This window comes from Corapipo altera, unplaced genomic scaffold (assembly GCF_003945725.1).
Source record: "Corapipo altera isolate COAL_440 unplaced genomic scaffold, ASM394572v1 2b, whole genome shotgun sequence".
In the NCBI taxonomy this organism is placed as follows: Eukaryota; Metazoa; Chordata; class Aves; order Passeriformes; family Pipridae; genus Corapipo; species Corapipo altera.
In genome coordinates, this window is record NW_020884874.1 from 10,181,368 (window position 1) to 10,197,885 (window position 16,518).

At 40.4% G+C, this 16,518-nt stretch overlaps 1 protein-coding gene across 3 annotated transcripts in view; it reads right to left on the bottom strand.

The window, feature by feature from the left end:
- LAMA4 (laminin subunit alpha 4) overlaps window positions 1-16,518 on the bottom strand; it is a 103,481-nt gene that overhangs the window by 70,980 nt on the left and 15,983 nt on the right. For 2 of the 3 annotated variants that reach the window (XM_027631697.1, XM_027631689.1), the window contains exon 2: window positions 8,799-8,900. In XM_027631697.1, coding sequence (XP_027487498.1) covers window positions 8,799-8,900 — 102 coding nt within the window. Of the gene's footprint in view, window positions 1-8,798; window positions 8,901-16,518 lie in introns of those variants that run through there. The other variant, XM_027631703.1, reaches the window with a different exon arrangement.

Consider the following 16,518-nt stretch of genomic DNA (forward strand, 5'->3'; position numbering starts at 1 on the left):
TTTATATCATCAATATGCATTGAAAAGCACCATTTTAGTAAAAAACTCTCACCCTTGTGAAAACATATCTGACTTTTTTTTTTTAGCCAATCATTCTTGTCTGAATTCCATTATAGCCTCCTGGTAAGGATTCACCATTTTACATCAGAGTTTTGATTCTAGAAGACTTTGTCTTACTGCATGTCTTATGGTCATAGAGAACCCATTGTACAGGAATTATTTATTTCTACAAGACTGTGATTTGGCTGGAGAACTCTACAGTAAGTAGAATGTGATAAGAAAAGGAAAAAAAGTCAATTTTTATTTCATAGATCTTTAAATAGATTAGGCATCAGTAGTTTTAAAGCTAAAGATGTTTTTTTCCTAGTCTTATTTCTGTAAGGAAGAAAATATTTAGTATACAGAAACCCAGGAATTTATTTTAACTGAGAAGCCAAAGAGCAATCCTGTGTCTGAAGCACTGGAAGAGGCCTCAGGTGGACTGCATTCAATTGTAGCCTTCACTGTGCTCTGTGTTTGATCAATTCACTTCACGTTGTTTATCTTCAGGTCTCCAAACAACACAATGGTATTAACAGAATAAATTTGTTACTGATTTCCGAAGCTCGGATACCACTGCGATGAACAGAATAGGGCAGCAAATGCTACTTCTTAAATCTGTAGTTTTTCATCTTCTAAACTGAAGGGAAGTGATAATCGGGTCTTTTACCCAAAGATCCCATTAGTTGAGTGATTGAAGAACTTTTGTAGTTTTTCTCTGGTTAGTGATTATGACTTTATCTTCTTTAACAAGTCAGAACTCCTCTGAGTATTTAAAACTGTATTTTTACAGCGATAGAAAAAGTGTCCTCATATTTTATGTTCCATTATTTTGCAATGAGATGCTGTGTGCATTAAGTCTGGGAGACATCTCTGAAGGGAGGGAAAATACCCTCCCTGAAGCTCATGGATGATTCTCAGTGTTGAGTACACTGTCTTGGTAGTTTGAGAAAAGTGTTTTGCTTCTAAGTGGATCACTTTTGACAGAGAAATAATGAGGAAAAAAATTAAATTCAATTTATGGTGATTTCTGTGAAATTGGATTTCAAATAAGTGCTTTGCTGTAAGAGTTGTAAGGGTTACTCTTGGTTCTGGTATTCATACATGTTTTAGAATGAAAGGCATCATTTATGGTTGATATTATATGTCAGACTATGTATGGGATTGCTCACAGCTCCCCCTGTTTCAGTGGTTAATTCAAATGTGCATGTAGAATTGTAGACATGTTTACTCATATTGGTGTCTACTTTTTCAAATAAAGAAACCCTTTGAAAAACAAGCAGAAACCTCTAAAAATATGCAGTAACATGTACCTTAGGACATCAGATGCTGAAGTTTAGCAGAAAATTGCTGCCTGTTTTTGTACAGGACAGAGAAAGAAATGGCAAAGGTCAAGAATACAGGTACAACCATATAGTTAGAAATATCACAGCTAGGCTTTCCAATACTCTACTTTTTGTAAACTGTTTCAAATTGCAGCCAGTTAAAAATCTAAGCTCAATTCTTTTCATAAGCCCATGTTAATACTTTTCCCTTCCTCAAGAACACTTCAGCTTCAGCAAAAGTAATCCAATATAATAGCAACCTGGCTTCTAAAAGCTTCTGTGTGAGTCTACAGCATATAATAATTCATTCATCAGTTCACCAGCAGCAGCTTTTCAGATGACAAAGTGGCTGGAGTGTATTTGCTTGTGGAAGAAAATGCCTTAGCTTGTCCTACTACTCTGCTCTCACTGAGTGCCAGCAGTCAGGGTGAGCGTTTCTACCTGTCTCTTCCTGAAACTATCTATATGCACATGAAAAGAACACAAGATGGTGCTATGGGGAGGGGGAGTGGAGGGAGGTATAATTTGGAAATGATTTTCAGCACTGAGCTCCTGAACTCATTTGCTTGGAAAGTATGGATGGAATAGCTGTTTTGAGACCATAGAGCACTTCACGTGATGCAGTTCTTCTCAGTAGATACATTTGTGCACAAATAATAATGAAAAGTTTGTTGATTCTCTTCAGGCAGTGGTACCAGGACAAGTTTCCCAGCACAAGACAAACATGCTCCTGTAAATGAATATAACCGAAAATGAGAGTTAGGAATCTGCCCCACCTTAATTTAGGAACATGAACTTACAAGAGAAGAGCTCATTCTAACGGTCTTCAAACGCACCAGCTTAATTAAATGTTCCATTTAGGGAGTTTTAGGGAAATTATTTCATCAGAAATGGGGTTTACGTTTACGTTGCTGTGCTGTTTGTTTGTGTTTATTGCTGGGCCAGTGGAGATTGGCCTGAGGTAGATTTAGACTTCCTAAGTCATATATACCCTAATATCTGAGGTTACAGAACTGTATAGCATTGCCAATGCCAGCACATCAGAACTTGCTACTGTCCCAAAATAATAATATTAATAAATAGAGCATAGCATAATGCCTTGAAATCCAAGAAACGCACATGCTTTGTCTTTTTGATCTATGAGGTTTATGATTTCAAGTCTTATCTCTCCAGCCACTGTGGATGAGATGCAGTGCTAGTTTTCAGAATTTTGTACGTAAGGAGAAAAGGTACTAAAAGTAAACATAAGGTATTGTGAAATTTTTACTGAAATAAAGACAATTGTCTACCTAAAAAAAATTAGAATAGAAAAAACCTTACTTCCTGATATAGTCTGAGACAACATACCCCCTCTATGTCAAAGTTTTGATTTGTAAAACTTGTCCTTTATCAGAGAAGTGGGAGCTTGTGTTGGGTCTCTGTGGCCAGGTTTTTGTAGTGGGGGTGCTACCCCTGTGGCTTCTGCGAGAAGCTGCCAGAAGCTTCCCTCATGTCTGGTAGAACCAATGCCAACCAGCTCAAGGGTGGACCCTCTGCTGGCCAAGGCCAAGCCCATCAGGGATGATAGTAATGCCCCTGTGATAACATATTTAAGAAGGAAAAAAATGTTATTGGGCAAATGAAAATTGCAGCCGGAAAAGAGTACAGTGAGACCATGTGAACAGCTCTGCAGACACCAAGGTCAGTGATGAAGGAGGGGGAAGGAGGTGCTCCAGGCCCTGGAGCTGAGGTTTCCCTGCAGTCAGTGGTGCAGACCATGGTGGAGCAGCTGTGTCCCTGCAGTCCATGGAGGACCACAGGGGTGCAGAGATCCACCTGCAGCCCGTGGAGGAGACCCAAACTGGAGCAGGTGGATGCAGGAAGGAGGTTGTGAACCCATGGGAGATCCATGCTGGAGCAGGGTCCTGGCAAGGACTGCAGACCGGTGGAGAGAGGAGACCACGCAGGAGCAGGTCTTCCTGGTAGGACTTGTGGCCTTGTGGGGGACCCACGCTGGAGCAGCCTGTGGCTGAAGAACTGTACTCCTTGGAAAAGTGACCCATGTTGCAGCAGTTTATGAAGAAGTTTGTGAAGGAGAGGGGGACCCCATGGTGGAGTGGGGGAAGGACTCCTCTCTCTGAACAGGGGCAGAAACAACCTGTGATGAACTGACTGTAACCCCCTTTTCCACCTCCCTGTGCCGCTGTGGGGGAGGAGGTAGAACTTAGGAAGGAAAGAGGGATGGGGGGAAGGTGTTTTTAAGATTTATTTTACTTCTCATTCTCCTGCTCTAATTCTGTTAGTAATAAACTTTAATAATATCCCACTTTGAGTCTGTTTCGCCCATGACGGTATTTTGTGAGTGATATCTCCCTATCCTTATCCCAACTCATGAACCCTTTTTTATATTTTCTCTCCTCTGTCCAATTGCAGAGGGGAGTGAGAGAGCAGCTTTAGTGGGTACCTGGCGTTCAGTCAGAGTCAACCCACTACAGAACTGACACCTTGTCAAACCCACCTGGCCTCCTACTTTCTCAATCCATCATCTGTCTTAAGGAACTGTGGCAAATGTGGCTGAGCAGGTGTGAGAGCAGCAGCAGCCTCTCCTCCCAGTCTTGGCCTGACTTCCTTTGTGCCTCTTACACAGGCTGTGCAGGGAGCCGAAACAAATTGGTTCCATGTTGGGGGTCACTGTTGCAAGTTTTCAATAGTAAACCAGTTAGGACAACAAATACTCAATTTAAACATAGCTAAGAGGGAGGAAAATGAGTTGACTAACACTAATGCTTTTGCAACTACTGCATTCTAAAACACTCTGGAGAAGAGAAAGGCTTCATTTTAGCACAAGACTGTTGTAGTTCGAGTTAGCTTTTCAAACATATATCACCAAGGTCACTATAGATAGCTGAAGTTCATCTTTATAGAAAGAAACATTGAGCTATAAGCAACAAGGCTCTTTGTGAAGCCAGAAGTACCTAATAAGCTGGAGAATTTTATTACCTTCCTAACTGCTTTTTGTTCATACTTGATGGATGGTTGTGGATCCACTGGCAATTCTCCAGACCAGCCTTGGCAATCATGTGGAACATATTATCCTCTTGGGTAGAACTGCCAAATCAGTTCCAACTGTTCCACTCAGCTGTAGATCCAAACACTTAAACACAAATCACTCACGCTACAATATGCACTATTGTAAAAAAGTTCCATAAAAGGCTGGAAAAGATACCAGTGGATTTATCCTCTGCACTGTTATGATCATTTGCTCTTTCTTCTTCCATATTTATTCATATTTATATATTTATGAGTATTTGGATATCTTCTGTAAATACTAATCAAATATATGGGATTGAGATGGTAACAAACCACTTAGGGATTTTTAGGTAGACAACAACAAATCTACCCTTCACCTTCTATAGTGCTATAGTGCTCTCTCTGTCTTACTTGTTCTGCTCTATGTGTTTTCATGCGTCTATGAAGATCTAACCTCCATTAATAGTTGAAGCCACACAAAGGACACTGATAACTCAGCCCAACAAAAGTTTGCCTGGATGTACAGCTTAGTGATTTTTAAATCTTTTCAACCTTTCAATCCATTTTGTTGTGTTTGTCTGGAATCACTGCCATAATATGTTGTAGTCATCTCAAGCAACTTCCTTCCCTGGAGTATGCAATCAAAATTTTTGGTATGGTAAATCCCTGTCAATTATATTACTTGCATATTATATGGTAGCTTATTACTTTAGACAAGCTATTTCACCTCCATATGTCATTCATTTCAGAGCTGACCATCACTTCTCTGATGTCCAGTCATTTGAAGCCTGCCCCCACATCTGAATTTTCAAATGTTGAACCCTCTGTGGAGGTGCTCTAAAGAAATAGCCCTGCTGTAGGTTACTGGTGATAGGGGGATAGTGAAGGAGGCAAAACATTCCCTTCATATCTTCCTAGCTTATTAGCAGCAAAACATGATGTGCTTTATGCAGGAGAAATGCACATCCCTGGGTCTGCAGACTACTACTTGCAGCTGATGAAGTTTCACCCATTTAACGTCACATACATGTATGTTTCTAAAATCAAAAGCTAAGGTCCTAAGTGACTTTATTTTCTTCTCTTAGACAGGATTAAGAAAATTATGTTAAAAGTCTAAAGTCTAAAATCAGCACAATGAATTGACATTTCTTCCCCTACTAGATTTACCTGTATCAACAGATAACGTCTTTGAAATGAAGTATTATTTGACATCTTGATTTTATTGTATCATAAATAGAGCTTACACTGTGTTGGATGTTCTTCCTTTAACACTTGGATGATTTTCCATCCTAATACAATGGACTGAGTGTCTCTTCAGTTTTAATCACAGGACCACATGACTGATTTCAGCACTGGTTTTATGTGGACATTTGTGCAAGAAAGGCTCTGTCTGCAGTAATTTCTTCTTTCTGGTTACCTAATGAGTTTGTTGATTCATTGATTGTGTCATTCAATAAGCTTTTAATGACTTGTGGATTTGATTTACACTCTATGAATAAGCTGTGAGAAGTTTTGAAACAGAATCTCAAGTTATATATGCTGACAGAAATTAAAGATGTGAGCACTCTACCTCAAGGCATTGTTAATAAGGGTTTAATTTTATTTGATTTTAAATTCAGGGCACAGGCCAATGAAAATTTCATTCATTTGTATGCTGTGGGAACTACATTTGCCAAATTGATTTGGGGGATTTGCATAATATGATGGTCTCAGAGCTTAGTAGGGAATCTGACCCTTATATTTCATCCCTTTTGAAGCAGAGTACTTTTTCCTTTTCATACTGTCTTGTCCATTTCACAGATTTATTCGGTTCTTATAGCTAATACTTGAACTATAAAAAAATAATTATCTACCAACTGAACACAATGTTATTACTACTTTCATGTTATTATTACCATCAGAATTGTTAGCAGAGTTAACTTTAAAAAATGATGAGTTTTTTAATGCTTAACCAAGTCTATTAAAAAAATTCCATTAAACATGCAGACATAGAAAGAACATCAGTTCTCAAGATCTTCTGCTAAAGACATTCTATGTCTATGGCTCATGTTTACAGTAAGATATGGTGACAGTGAAGGGTCCATAAGTTATAAAATTTTAGAACAGTGCTGCATCTCAGAAGCAGGGAGATAGCAGGTTCATACTGATAGAAGTGAAGGATGACAACAACAATAATATGGGATAAATATAGATATATTTTTTCCAACAGTCCATTAAAAACTCAGTGCAGAAAATCTTACATCTTACTATCATGTGTGGTGGTTACCATTGCAAGAATTATTGGATTAGTATGCCTAAAAATCTGAGAATGGAGAAAATGGTGAGCTCTCCATACCATGTGGTGCTATCTCTTTGCAGGAACTCCCAGCTATTGCAGGTATCTACTCCCTTCTGCACCAGCCCCAGTCCCAGCAGCCTTTGGCCAGATCCATACATGTGTTTGTCCAGAACAGTCCTTTCGGAAAGCTGCTTTGTCCACTGATTCTAATACAAATCATGTTACCAAACATCAAGTCACCTAATTTAAATTAATTCATTCATCTGACATGCTTCTCCTTGCTGTAATTCAAGTTTCTTCTTTCATTCTCTAAGCTTTCCTTCTCCCAGACTTTTCAGTCACATTTTGTGGTTTACCAATTTCATTAGTCTTCCAAACTTGCCTGGATGCTTCCAAATGCTCAGGAAAGTCCTGTTACTGCAGTCCCCATGGCCAGCTCTTGTTCTGTTTTATACTATCAGACTTTTAAAACTCCTTTTCATTCTGCTCTGTCCCTCTTCCTTTCACTCTTATTTCACTTAAGCTTTTCACTGTTCCCCTTTATTCAGAAGTAAATGACTTGTATTTAATGGCTTCTTAAATTACTCAGATAAGCTATCAAAGGGTTTACTAGAACTCAAGTAGAAAACCGGTGTTTGGATTTTTGTTTTATTCCTTACTACTGGGCTAATTCCAAGAGTTTAGTATCCTGAAGAAATACCAGTCAGGAATGGACAAACAATTTCAGATTATTTCCTGCTAATACGGTAGCTTTGCTGTTGTTGTTGCTGTTGTTTTGTCCTGTTCCTGAACCCTTGACATCAGGCTTAATTTGTGGAAGATAGGTCTTCTGCTGTGTTTGTAAACTGAAGATATTACACTTCCCTACCTCAGGTATTCTACTCCAGAAGCTCTCTGGTGACCAGGGTAACCAGAAGCAGACATTTGACAAGCTCTCTCTCTTGTTTCTAAGTCTTCTGTCAGAAGTTTCCCCTTGGCATCATCACTTGGCACTAAGGGGACAATCATCCCATGAGCAAAAGCCTTGTGCATGTGAAAAAGAATAGCTGTGTAAAACCACTTTTGAAAATATAGTATTAAAACAGTAAGCCAATATGTGTTCTGCAGAAACCAGCCAATTCTAAGCACATTACAGTGGCCAAGCCATAGTAATTGTTCCTAGGCTGAACAGCTGCACTGTCTTCTTCCCACAGAAATAAAAATGGTAGGAAATAGGCCATGGAGCATGACTTTATGTATTTATATAACTGAAAACTTGATAGTGGCTGCAACGATGCAAAATATGTGCATATTATGAGGCCATTTTATGAAGAGATAAACTGAGGGCAAAGGTTTATGATTTGTCAAAAGTAACACATGGCAGAGCGAGGAGTTCTGGGCTCTACTGCTTTACAAGCCTGCAAAGAGTATACTAGTGCCTAGCTCTTGCTGTGTGGTTTAGATACATTACAGTATTAACTTCCATCATTTTTATTAGTGTATTAGTGCTCTGATTGCCCACTAGTAATTGGGATTAGTTTTACTGAACTGAGTTTTGCTCTGGAGTTACAAACGTTCAAGTACTATTACTAACATGCACCTTTTTGTGTGAGCTGATTCTGAGTGAGATTGAACATATTGGAAACTGTAACAGTACCTTGGAGTTCAACATGGTCTTCCCTTGGTGTATTGTTTCAACCTTCTCATGTTGTTCCTTCACAGCAGGAGGCTGCCATGCAGCAGAATTGCTATGGATAACACATGTATATACACTCACAGGGGTTGCTCACCATTGTAAATTGTTTATATTATGTACAGCACTGTATTCATAAAAGGAAGAATGGAATGTGTTTGAATTTATAGATTTTTTTTCTCCAGAGGTATGTAAAACTCTTCGGATATTTGTGATGCACTAAAAATTTTCCTCAGCATACTAGGTCTCAAAAATACAGCATGCAGGAAGTGTTTTGAATGTGCAGAGATAATTTATGTAGGTGAGAAAGAAATTTGGCCACGATAATGTTATTAATGTATTGATCTTGGCCCTAGTTATGATCAATCTTCAGCAAAAAGTACTGTGGTAAAGACACTGCTTTTGCTGTGTATTGAAACTGAGCACTGGTGTTAATTGAATAGTCAAACAATCAGAGAAGACAGAAATTCCTTACCACACAGATTCCAGATCCATCAAGGCATCTGTTTGCATTACCATTACAGTTGCAAGGAGAGCATTTTCCTGAGCTGGTACGATAAAATCCTTCTTGGCATCCCTGCAATGGAAAAAAAAATATTTCCTAAGGTTTGGTGGGAGGAGCAGAAAACAAGAACTACAACTATAAGGTCTCCCCAGAGCACACTGCTCAACCCAGTCACAGCAGACCACACACATACACTGCTGAACTTGAGTCTGTTCTTTTACTCTCTGTCCTGGTGCTTGCTTTTTTGCCTTAGAGTATTCAAGCTGTCAGCATTCCTGCCTGTGTCCTGTCCCTGACCAGCAGTGGGTGTGGAACTGGCAGATTCTTGCTACATTTTGTACTAGAGGATGAGTTAATCAGAAATGATAATCCTTCTCAGCAAAGAGGGTGTATTTATAGAAAAGGAATAGCTTTTACTTGAAAAAAGGAAAAGCTTTAGAAAATATACTTTCCATCAAAGCTTTGATGAGCTTTGGATAAATAACCTACAGGAGACAGAAACATACCTACAGAGATCAAGATCCTTCTGAATAAATGTGTGGCTGAGCCTGTTCTATATAATTTAGTATTTTTGATAACATACCAAAGCTTACCAAAATTAAGCAGAAGATTGTAAATGTCTACATTGCCTTCTTTTAAATACTAATTAGAGCACTGGTATAAGGAATCAGAAACACAAGGCTATTAAGATGCCCCTCTAAGACTGAAAAATAAAAAGAAAGTTAAAGAGGATAGCTTTCATTTGATGTGTTATGTGTAAATTCCTGTTCTCCACTGAAGAACTTCTCCCTCATTATACAAAGCTGGTGAGACATGCACAGGTTGACCTCAGGAGCAACATCGCTTAGTCAGTACTTGCTCTCCCTCTTCAGTCTCCCGTTGTCACATGGATTATGTTGGATCCCTGCAAACTCATGAATTTTTGGATCCTAAATATCTTAACCTTATCTAACTCTTCCTATATTGTTGCAGAGATGATGTGAAAGCACCAGTATGTCATTCAGCTTTAAAAAAAATTATTTATCACACCCTGTTTCTGCCATCATTTGCAAATAGCACCCCTGAGGTGGCTGTCAGAGCCTGAGATATGCCAGGCTCTCCTGGCATAATTTTTGTGGCCAGCACTTTTTGTATTCTGTGGATCTTGAGGACCTACCCTTGCAAAAAGTGGGAAAAGTGGAAAGTTCAAGTGACACAGAAGAGCATGAATCTTCTCGCGTCTGTATGAGCTATGAGGCTTCTTATCATATGGTACTGATCAAATTAGGATTAGATTTCCTTTGTATCTCCCTCTTCCTTACTTTTCTGGGTTGCTCTGAAATCAAGGATGAGGTTTTTTTTTCTGCACTGCAGCAACCTTTGCTTCTCATGCCCACTGTAAGCTATGGCATGAACAACAGGTCTATAGTATCAAATCCAGCACCACGCAGTGATATTTACATTAGCTGCAAAAGCTGGGCTGTGAGTACTAGTGCTAAATATCCCTGCTGGTGGCTGGGGCTACCTAATCCTGGCATGGTGCTCTGGCTCTGTTACGTCTGGAACCTGCACTTGCACGTCTTCATGGTGGCAGTTGTAGCTGTGGAGCACTGGGTAGCAAAAGACAGCCGTCTTGAGTCTCGTCTCCATGTTAACTTCCATTCTCAAGTGTGGGTAGGCATTTCAATACAGCCAGATAAGCTGCTTGTTTAGGAAACAATGTATCTTGTGAGATGACTAACAACAAGCTTTAAAAAATGATGTTTAAAAATGAATAATTAATCCAGTCTTATCCCAGAGAGCTCTGAGAAGCTCAGATGAACATAAATGGAAATCACAGTTGCCTTTACCCTTCTTATGCACAATATTTTATCTGGTTTGCTTTGGAAACAGTTTATTTGATAATAGTTCCTAGGAGGAAAAGTCTTCATACCATAGCCACTTTGGGACAGCAGAAATACTGTCTATTTGTACTGCTTGTTTCTTTCAGTTGTTTAGTCTTAACACAGAGCAGTAGGACTGGCTCCTGCCAGACTGAAGGTTGCAGAAGAATGATTACACCACATACTGTGGAAGGGAGACAGTTAGTTTCTAAATTGAAAACAGATTCTTATCCCAGTGTCTGCCTTTGCAATATTTATTTCCACCTATACAGATCTAAAGCTCTGATGCCCCTCAGCTGGAGGGTGGTCCTAGCTGGTCCTTTAGTGTCTGCCCAAAAGTTTTCTTGGTTTTGCAGGTCTAAGCAGAATAATTTTTTACTTGTGATAGTGAATATAGACAATGAAAATGTAGGGATATGTGTAAAGGTGTCTGTGAAAATCCTTTAGTCAGCCACAAAGATAATCTTATTCTTACTTCAGCTAAGGGGATGCCTGCATTGCAGCCATGAGTGAGCTTTCATCTAGTCCACACATAAGGCAGTAGAAAGTTAGGTGCAGTTCAGTGCAACACTGCTGGTTCCAGCACATGGGAAAGTGTTGCACAGTCTTTGCTAAGGTCCACTGGGAACCAGCTTACCTCCTATTCTGAAGAGACACACTTCTCAGTTCCTCAGGCCATCTGCCTCAATTTCGTGTGTCTCTGCTATTTTCATTGTTGGAGACCCTCTTGAAAATGAGATGAAGGGTCCCAAGTCACCTGAGTATTTTTTTTGCAACATTTTTCCCCACGTTATTCAATTCATCAGAAAAACGTAGAAAGTGCTGATGCTCACTATTCTAATACAATACTTTAAACCATGGGTTGCATCAATGTAAGCCAGAAATGAGGTATTGACAATCAGTGCTATGAGGAAAGAAGGAATGAGGGGAAAATGGGATCCAGATTGTTTCCTTTGGGCTAAGAAGTTTTCTCAGGCGTTCTGAAGTATTCTGACATATTTGTGTTGCTCCTTGCCCTACTAGTGATAATGGAGTGATTGGTTGGTTGTTCCAGGGTGTGAGCCAACATCATATTTATAAAAAGAAGTGTCAGAGCATTGAACTAATTGAGGATTCAAATTGCTGAATGTTCTGGAAGCATAAAATAATTGCACACAAAGCACAAACAGGTCTGGAAAAAAATAAAAATACCCTCCCCGAAAAATCATTATGTAGGCAATTGAGTGAGGAACATTTCCATCCAATATCTGTTTCTGAATGGTGAATACAACTAGTAAGCCAAAATGTTAGGTCTGCATTAGCAATTATGTCTTCACAACTATTAGATTTCTTTTTCCCCAAGGGAAAAAGTTTGTTCCAGTTCAAGCTGAAAAGTCCAACTGAATGTTGGTCTTGCTGATCTCCTGAAAATTTTTACGCCCGTGGGGCATTTATTCCCCCCCCTTCTCACTTTGCATCTGGATTTAATTATTACATTTCCCAAAAACAAGAACCAGCTGCATGCTGAAAGTGCTATGGAGCCTGTAGTCATATTCTGTTTCTTCAGACACTTCTACTGGTCTGGGCGCAAGATGGGACTGAAGATGGAAGACAATCCACATATACATGGTATGAATTTACTGTCATATTATATTCAAGCAGTTCCACTGCTTTCATCGCAGCTGCTCCTTATCCAAACCTGCATAACTGAGGGCAGAATTAGGTTCACTGTTCCACCTAGAAGTAGTGGTGCAGCTGTGCTGGGGTAGATATGTTTGCTGTGACCCTGCCTCCTCTGGTTTGCTTTTCCCAAAAGAAGAGTGCTGTGCTGGTAGCATGCACCAAGTGTCCTCTGTGACTGCATCTGCACCGTCCAGCTGAAAGGCAAGGTGTAGTTTCAGGCCTCAATTTGCTCCTTGACAGATTGTAATTTTCCTGAAAATGACCAGGTACAGTTCAGAGCATGACATTTGTTAGGACGTGCTCCCATGAGGCAGTCTATATGGGACTGCTTTTCTCTGGGCAAACTCAGAGAGCGCTTCAACACATTGACATGGGCTGTGTTATGCTATTTGACTAGGAGGTCCCCACACTGCTTTATTCAGTAATTCAGATGTAGCCATTGACTCTCTCATCTAATGGTAGGAAAACATGGCATGTTTCTTTAGTTAGTACTGGAACTTGTGACTTTCCTGTGAATATATAAACACACAAAGGCTCTCTGTCTTCCAGAATAAAAGGCTCCCTTGGATCCATACCAGTGTTTGGTATTTCCAGAGTTTTCTTTTGAGTGCTAGGGTACATGAAAGGATGTGTATCCAGGGCTAAATGGTCTACATTAAGACATTTCAGCCTTTGTTATATTCATTATAATTGTGCCTACCAGTCTTGGACCAGGAATCCTGTTACAATCTGGTCCAAAACAAACCCAGAAGAAAAAGATGGTGCTTGCCACTAGGACCATCGTAAAAGAGGAGACAGCTGTTGCACTTGGGGAACTGAATCTGAGGAATAGCACTCAAAGCAGTAGTGATGGCACATCAGCTGCTAAGTCATTGCTAAGTATAATGTCAGTTGAGCCTTGGTTGTAGCTTGCCAGCAGTGTTATCTAGAGACAGAGTCCAAAGGTGTGCTTCCCTCCAGATCTGAGAAGGTTCCTCAGGGGGCTATGTGGATGTTCAGGCATGAGGTCAACGATCAAACATTATGATATTAGTAAACTCTCACTTCAAAGGTCTGCTCAGGATAGTAAAAGTGAATGCGAATTTTGTGTAGAAGGGTGATTTTTGATGACAATAGGCAAAAATGCACATTTTTTTAGTTTCTAACAGGTCCCATGCATTACTTCTTTATATGTCAAGAGTTAAATAAATGACTATAGCATAACTTATTATATGCTACTCAAGTCATAGTAACTCTCCTGATCATGTTCTTTTAGCCTTCAGTGGAAGAGTATGAAGTTAATTCTCATTACGTGTCCTCTGGTGATGGACAAGTACATACACAGATAGCTATTTCTGGTTAAGCTGACATATCACAGCTCATTCACCTGCTTTACGCTGGTGGTGTTGCAAGTTCATTGGACATATAGTTTAATTTTGAAAATATATTTGTGCATTAAAATTTTCATTTTTCTTCTGTCTGACCTGTTCTCTACAGGTGGTAAAAATATTGCCAGAAGACGACTCCCTGAGGGAATCGTAATCTGGGAAGTGAGAAATTTGGCATGACTGGCTATCTCTCAATCAAAAAATTTATAGAGAACTGTGACACATACTGTGAATTATTTGCATAATAATATTCATCACTTGACATAGATTGATCAACAGTTTTGGAACCATGTGTAGTGGTTTGAACCTTGTTTTCCCCCAGAGGCTGAAAAGTGGTAACCCCCAGGGGTGGAAACCCCTGGAAGTTTTGAAGTTCTGTCCAACGAGCGCTCCTGCAGAAATGTAAACATATCACAAGCACCGGAAGAGAAGAGTTGTAGTTTGGTTTGTTAGAAGAAGTAGCCATGTTGTTGTAGAGCCACGAGGAAAGGGGCCTGGAGCCCCTCGGAGCCTCTGGGGCTCCCCAGCCCCAGTTGGGGGCTACAGAGACTTGGAACAGTGTTAAGCTGGACTATGTGTCTGTAGCTGTGAGCTGGGAGATGTTTTCCATCTTGAGTGAGCAGAGACAGAGCAGAAGCGGCGGCAGCGTCCAGAGGTTATGGCTAAGAACCAGGACAGATAAGAACTGAACCGGAGGAAGCAGCAGAAGGTAGCAGCAGAACTACGGAGTTCAGGGGATAAGAACTGATATTAGACCCCCCAAACTCTTTTGAGACCTTCTGGAAGGAGGAAGATGATGGACTCTTGCTTGAAAGAGCCTTGAAGTGCAGCATGCACTGCAGAGAGGAGCTGAGAAGCTCAAAGGCGTCCTGAAGCTGGACCGGGACGGAGAAGGAATGCGGGGGGGTTGACCTTGGCCCCCCTCGCTGCTGCTGCTAAGCTAGCAGCCTTGAGACAGAGCACGGAGCTCTGCAAAGGGGAATTTGAATCCCCTGAGGAAGGGACTTTCACAAAGATGCCCCTGCATTTCATGATATACCTGTGGTGACACGAGTCTGGTCCCTGCTGGCAGCCCACAGGTGAGGCCTTCGCTTGGACCAAAGGAGAGCCGAGGGGCTTGGAGACCCCCTTGTGTGTATTGAACAGAGATCCAGCTACAACAATCCAGTTACTGCTGCATGCATGAGATGAGGAGACCTGCTGCCTTAGAAGAGATTCCTGCTTTGGGACTGGAAGGGATCTGTCCTTCTTTCCCTCCTGGACTTTTATTTGGAGGGGAGAGGAGATCTGATCCATTGTAAATACTGTATGTCATGGTAGAGATAGTTGTGATTTTGTGTATAATGTGTTATAGTATTTATTTGTACAGTCATTGTAATATATTCCCTTTCCCCCATTCTGAATCTGGTTGTGTTTTGTCTGGAAAAAACCCATCTCACATTAGGTTGAGATGTGGGAGGGGGGATGGAGCTAGGGAATTAGGATTTTGGGGCTATCTCAAACCATGACACCATGGGACCTTCAGAAATCCCCACAGTCTCTTGTGAAACGAAAGAAAAGAAAAGAAGAAGAAAAGAAAACAAACTCTACTTGAACATTATCAAGTTTTGCCCCAGAACCTATGAAAAAGAAAATAGAAAAATGTTGCTCCTCTGATATAACAGGCATCATATCAGCCTTAGATACCTGTAAAAGTAGGACACATGCATAAATTAAGTCCAGGTTTTTAATGTGCTGATGAAAACAATCATAAAAATTGAGTGGAACAATGTCCCTTCTTGACAACTTCATGCCAATATGTAATGTTTGTCTGGAAAGAATGGTTTAGACAAACAGTTTAGGATGTAATGTAATATCAAATCCATGAAACTCTGTTATATCTTTTGCCATACAGGTGTGAGTGAATACCCTAAACATCCTTCATTCATTTAAAATCCTTGTGTCTAAAACAGAGAACAGTTTGCTGGAAGTGCGTGGTTTAGCAATGGAAACATCAGCCCTCTTCTTCCTGAGGACATTTCCAAACCCAATCCAAACATGCTTGCTTATGTTTATTTTTCTTTATGAGCAGTATTTGAAATTGGCAGCCACAGTTCTGAGACCTTTTTGAAGATTGTTTGCTTAGGCCAAATTGAGATAAATATCCTACTACCCTTCCTAAAAATAAAGATGTTTTCCTGCTTGAATATCTCCCAGTACTTTCATTTATGTCATTATTTATTAGAAATGAGAACATTAGAGAAACAAGTCTGAAAAAGTGGTCCTCTACTGTACATTTGATGTTATTTCAGTTTCTCTGGTTTCCTCAGAATAGGACTCTTCTCAAAAGAGATTCTTGTTTTTGATCACCTACAATAGGGTCCTCACTTTCAGAAATGTTCAATCCCCAGCCAAGAGCTCACAGAAATCTTGCCAAGTATTCAGCTTCCAGCAGGTCTCACCAGATATGTCTATGTCAGCCCTGAAGACAGTCCTGGGCTGAACTCCAGAGGACCTCTGTGCCCTAGGTACAGTGCTGCGCTAACACAGCTGCGGCTGTGCTAGTACGAGGGTATCTTGGCCAGCATCCTCGGCAGCTGGTCAGCCTGACTGCCCGTGGAGGAAGACCAAGCCACAACAAGCTGGAAGTCATCAACATGGAGACATCCATATGGGAAGAAGCCAGGAGGACGTCCTTTGTATGGTTTGATTTCTTCTACACTGAAATGCATCTAAATTAGGTCAGCTGTGCCTGTTGCTGTCTACTGATTGCAAAGGGGGACTTGGAGGGCCAGCTCACGTGTAGGTGCCAGCACTGTA